The sequence below is a fragment of the Martes martes genome (assembly GCF_963455335.1).
Source record: "Martes martes genome assembly, chromosome: 8".
NCBI lineage: Eukaryota > Metazoa > Chordata > Mammalia > Carnivora > Mustelidae > Martes > Martes martes.
In genome coordinates, this window is record NC_137895.1 from 63,365,712 (window position 1) to 63,371,625 (window position 5,914).

At 42.4% G+C, this 5,914-nt stretch overlaps 1 protein-coding gene across 1 annotated transcript; it reads right to left on the reverse strand.

Annotated features, from left to right (window-relative positions):
- Nucleotides 1-3,548: 3,548 nt before the first annotated feature.
- Nucleotides 3,549-5,348, reverse strand: LOC308347072 (cationic amino acid transporter 3-like; the record flags this gene model as incomplete). The annotated part of the gene is made up of 1 exon (XM_080810232.1): nucleotides 3,549-5,348. The coding sequence occupies one exon, from the start codon at nucleotides 5,346-5,348 to the stop codon at nucleotides 3,549-3,551; it is 1,800 nt and encodes a 599-aa protein (XP_080666358.1).
- Between the last annotated feature and the right edge of the window lie 566 nt (nucleotides 5,349-5,914).

The following is a 5,914-nucleotide window of genomic DNA, read 5'->3' on the forward strand; positions in this document are numbered from 1 at the left end:
GGATTTATTTAATGCTCATTATGTGCCTGGCCTCCAGGTGGATGCTCTGGGGGAGTGAGCAAGATACATTCCTTACCTATGATTTATAATCAGGAAAACAACAACAACAACAACAAAACAAGACAAATAGATAACTGTGGTATTCTATTTTTTTATTTCATCTTTATTGAGGTACAACTGACAAAAGAAATTGTCAGGTATTTAAAGTGTACATTATGGTGATTCGATAATCATATACATTCTGAAATGATTCATTCTGATTTCCCCAATGTAAAAGGATAAACGATGGTATTTTAATCTAAGCATTTCATTAAATGAAGGTAAGTGATCAAAGGTCACCTTTGTTTCCCTCCCTTCGTCTTTACCTGTGGGGAGCTTCCAGGGGAGCTTTGGTTTCCCAGGACCAGGAACATCAGCATCACCTGGGAACTTGTTAGAACCTCAAGTTCTGGGCCCCACCCAGACCTCCTGAATTCCAAACACTGGGGATGGGAGCCCAGTAACCTGTGTTTTCATAAGCCCTCCAGGTGAGGTGACACCAGCTGAAGGTTGAGCATCACCTAGCAAAGAACTATTCCTGGCCTCTATCCACCCCTCCCTCTCTCACTTTGACTTTGACTAATGGGTTGAAGAGATAGCACTGAACATTCCCAGTTTAGGCCCTTCCAGTTTTTGGTGATTTCTTTTCTTTTCTTTTCTTTTTTGATCCAGAACCAACCTGCTCATAGGACACATGCAGTCCCACCTGTTCATACAGAAGAAAAGCTAATAAAAGCAGTTTCTTTCCTGTGTTGTAAGGCAGGAGGTACTCTGCACTCCTCATGATGAGGAAGAATTCTGTCTAATTTAGTGATGTGGGATTAGCAAGCCAATTGTGCTGCAGACCTAAAGCTGAAAATTTAATCGTCTCTCTCTACGCCATGATTATCAATTGGCCCCAAACACAGGAGGGGGAAATGGGGTGTTATTTATTGGACTTCTACAGCTCCAGCAATGGGTTGTAGTGAAAAGTAGGAAGGATGCAGGTTCAGATCGTGTGCACCAAAGAGACCTAGTTGAGAGAATAACAGGACAGAAAGACCAGAGGAAATCCTAGGATTTTTTAAGAAATGCAACTCGAGAAATGATCCGTTGTGACCTCTCCTGCTACACATAAATAATTAGAGCATAGAAGCAACTGAGTGACTTGCCCAAGGTCACATTGCTATTTAGTGGTAGAAACAAGACTAGAACCCAGGACACATGGCTCTTGTGGTATACTTTCTGAGCAGGTGGACCAGAGCAGACAACAATACAGAAACATTAAAGTCCAAGAATGCAGATATTGCCAATAGAAGAATGAACCCCAGGGATTTTCAGCATGGGCAATGGGTTCAAAGCCAAAAGGCTTTGTGCACAGGGGAAAACTCTGGCCCCAGTCCACCTGTGCATGCTCTGTTGTCCCCTCACACAGCCGAGGTTTAAGCTACATAGCCTGCTAAATGTGCCTTGAACATGGCTTCATTTTCTTGTGCTTTTCCTGGTGGTGTTCTCTCTGCCTGGATTCTCTCCCTGCTGCACATGTGTGGAAAATTCTATCCCTGAAGAGAGCCAACTCAAATGTTATCCCTACAATGTCTTCTCTGATTTCACTAATCAACTCTTACCTCTGTGCCAGACACAAATGATCATCCTCCACTCTGAAATCCCAAGACTCTTTATCTGTATATTACTTATGACAACACTTTCTACTTTGTGTTACAGCTATGCTTTGCCCCTTGTATTAGAATATAAGTGTCTTAAGGGCAGTGGCTTTTTTTTTTTTTTTGTTATGTTAGTTACCATACAATATATCATTAGTTTTTATCTTTAAAAAAAAAAGATTTCACTTATTTATTAGAGAAAGAGAGCACAAGGAGAAGGGTGAAGTAGAGGGAGAAGCAGACTCCCCCACGAACAGAGAGCATGATGCAGGGGTGGATCCTAGGACCCTGAGATCATGACCTGAGCCAAAGGCAGATGTTTAACCAATGAAGCCATTCAGGCACCCTTTTATCCTTTTTTTTTTTTTTGGTCTTTTTTCTTGTTTCTTGTATTTGTTTATTTTTTACTGAAGTATAATGAACATATCGTGTTGTTACGTTACTCTCAGGTGTACAATACAGCGTTTCAACCATTCCACACATTTCTCATCAAGATCATCAAGATCAGAGTACTCTTAATTCCCTTTCTTTAAATCACCTAGGGTCCTACCCATCTCCCCTTTGGTAACCACCAGTTTGTTCCTTATATTTAGGAGTCTGAGGCGGGTTCTTTGTTTGTGTACTTTTTTTTTTCCTTTAGTTTGTTTTATTTCTTAAATTCTACATAAAAGTAAAAACATATGGCCTTTATTTTCCTCAGATTGACATATTTCTATCTGTATTATACCCACCCCATCCATCAATGTTGTTACAAATGGCAAGATCCCATTCTTCTTTATGGCTGAGTTAATAGTCCATTGCATATACTTATAGACCACATCTTCTTTATCCATTCGTTTCTCCATGGATACTAGGGTTGCTTCCATATCCTGGCTATTGTAAATAATGCTGCAATAAACTAGGAATGCATATATCTTTTCAAATTCATGTAACTGAAATGCTTTTACACACAAAAAAAGGAAACTCAACAAAACATAAAGGCAACCTAATGAACAGGAGAAGATATTTGCAATGATATATCCAATCAGGGGTTAGTTCCCTAAATACATAAAGAACTTATATAACTCAACACCAGAAAAATAAATCCTCAAATTAAAAGATGGGCAGAGATCTAAATAGATACTTTTACGAAGAAGACATATAGAAGACCAACAGACACATGGAAAGATAATTAGCATCACTAATCATCAAGGAAATACAAATTAAAACCGCAATCAGATATCACTTTATACCTGTCAGGATGACTAAAATAAAAAAGACAAGAAAAAGAAGTGTTGGGGAATATATGGAGAAAAAGGAACATTCATGCATTGCTGGTGGGAATGTAAATTGGTACACACACTGTGGAAAATAGTATGGAGATTCCTCAAAAAACCTAAAATAGAGCTAGCATATGATCCAGTAATTCTGTTACTGGATATTTTCACAACTAATCGCTACAGCCAATGTGGAGCTCAAACTCAACAGCCTGAGATCAAGAGTCACTTGCTTTACTGACTGAGTCAGGCAGGTACCCCTTTCACTAGTGGAGGATTAACCAGATTAAAGGAAAATGATTTTTCAAGTTTCTTTTAATACTAATTTTTTTAAAAAGCCAGTAAGCAGCTATAGACACAACTGAAAAGTAGACCTGTTAAAATGGGGGGGGGGGGGGGAGCAAAGGTACATCCTTTGTTCCACTATAAATACAAACTCAATTAGTGCTCCCCCACCAATATCTCATAGGAGTCCTAGATTTCCCTGTGCTCAGGAGTACTCCCCATTATTGTACAGCAGAACCAGATTGCTTCATGTGTGATGATGTCAAATCAAATATGGACTGGCACTGCTGAATTCAAGGTCTAGAGTTTGGGCACTTAAGTGGGGTTAAGAGAACAGGCTTTTCAGGATGGCGTAACTGAAGTAGATAGTGAACCCAATCAGCATCCAGACACCAAGCCGAGCCCAGGTGGTAGCTGACATCTGCATCATAAGGCAAACATTCAAAAAGATGCTCAGGAGTGGGAGGAGAGGCACAGCAGGGACCTTAAAGTGAAGAGAAGTGGAGCTCTGTGGCTGTCTCCAGATGACCCCAGTGATCCCAGTGATGAGCACCAGGAGCAGCACAACAATTGTGATCCACACTGGGTCTCCAGAAAGCAGACCTGGCCAGTGGGCCAGCACCAGGCAAAGGAGAATCAGCAGCAGAGCAAGCAGTGAGGAGCAAACATAGACAATCCGGCCAGAGAGTGGAGTGGGGGTGGGGCTGCCTGGAAAAAATAGTCGCCTTAGAGTCAGCTTCTCTGCTGCAGGTGCAGTCTCCTCCTGTACCTCTGGTTCTTTTCCCCCATTCTCCTCCTGCAGCTCTTCTTCATTTTCCTCCTTCCTCCTCTCAGGCTGATACCTGATGATGAGAACACAAAAAGCTACCAGGGAATAAGATATCAGGGTCCCAACTGACCTCAGGTCCAGGAGATCAGTGAGTCCAAAGAAGAATACCATGATTGCTAAAATAATGATAAAGATCACAGTGGACACAATGGAGATGTATGTGCCAGTTTCCATCCTAGCAAGGACAGGGAACAGGAGGCCATCCTCTGCCATCATGCATATCACCCAACGTATAGGGAACATAAAGCTCCAATAGGTGTTGACAAGAATACTAAAGAATATTGCAAATGCTACAACATAATAGGCAGGGACCCAGCCAATATGGAGGAATGCCTCAGACAAGGTGCTCCCAGGTTGAAGCTGGTAGTAAGGAACCATCAGTGTAAGCGCCACAGAGACACCAAAATACACCAAAACACAGATGAGCAGTGAAATCACAATGCCCATAGGGATAGAACGCTGGGGATTGTGTGATTCTTTGACTCTGGTAACAATAATGCTAAAACCTATAAAAGCATAGAAACAGGTAGCTGATCCACGGAGAATCCCCTCAAAGCCAAAAGGGACAAATCCTCCAGAGCCCAGAGGGCCCAAGGGAGAGGTGTCATTGAGTCCGGCCTGTATGTAGTCCTCTTCAGTGAGTTTCCAGTTGTGTAGGTCCCCCTTCATGAAGCCAGAAATGATGACAAAACTGAGAACCAAAAGTTTTACCAGTGTGACCACTTCAAAAACTCTGAAAAACCCATGAAACCCCACAAATTGAAATTCCGTGAACAACAATAGAAAGACCACAAAAAAGTAGCCTAGATTGTGTGCGAAGACTTGGGGAACATGCTGTGAGATGGTTTCTTGCAGGGTTTCAGAGATCCGGTTCCCAATCAGGTTGTCAAAGGTTAAGGTCCAGGCCTGGATCACAATGAAGGCATCAGCAACAAGGGAGAGGATGAGATTCCAGCCAGTGATAAAAGCCCAGATTTCACCTACAGTGACATAGGAGTAGAGATATGCTGAGCCAGAATGGGGAACCCGGGCACTAAACTCTGCATAGCACAGTCCAGCCAACAATGAAGTTAAGCCGGCCACCAAAAGGCAGATCACAATGGATGGTCCTGCTTGATTACCGGCCACCTCATTAGCCAGGAAGTACACACCTACACCCACTGTGCGGCCCACACCCAGGGCCACTAAATCCAGAGTGCTCATACTTCTGCCCAATTCAAACTCATATACTTCTTTCTTCAGTGGACGTCTGCTTACCAGCTTGTGACCAAATCTGTGAAGTGCCTGACACAGCATCCTAGCTGGAATTGAGGAAGATTCTAAAGATCAGAGAGCTGTAGCAAACCCAAGGAGCCAAGACTGTTGGATCTGGATCAGTGAGACTGAGTTAAGCCAAGTTGGATTGGAGCTGCCAGGGTCCTTTGCTCAGGCTTCAAAGCTGCTTCTTCATATTTCTTTGGGTACGTGCTATCCTTCCAGAATGCCTGGGAGATGATAAATATTTACTGAATAATGATGTTCGAGCAACCATCCAAAACTCAAAAGTCACATGTAATTCACTGCAGCCCAAGTATCACAGAAAATGACACCAAAAGACATCAAAGAAAAACCAATCCTGCTTTCCCTCTAGTAAAACTACCAATACCTCCCAACATTCTGCTTTTTTTTTTTTTTTTCAGTAGGCTCAATGCCCAGCATGGAGCCCTACATGGGGCCTAAACTCACAACCCTGAGATCAAGACCTCAGCTGATAAGCTGATATCAAGAGTTAGACTTCCAACTGACTGAGCCACCCAGGCACACCAACATCCCTTTTTTTACACATCACCTGAAACTCAAATCCCATTTGAGTTCATAAGTCA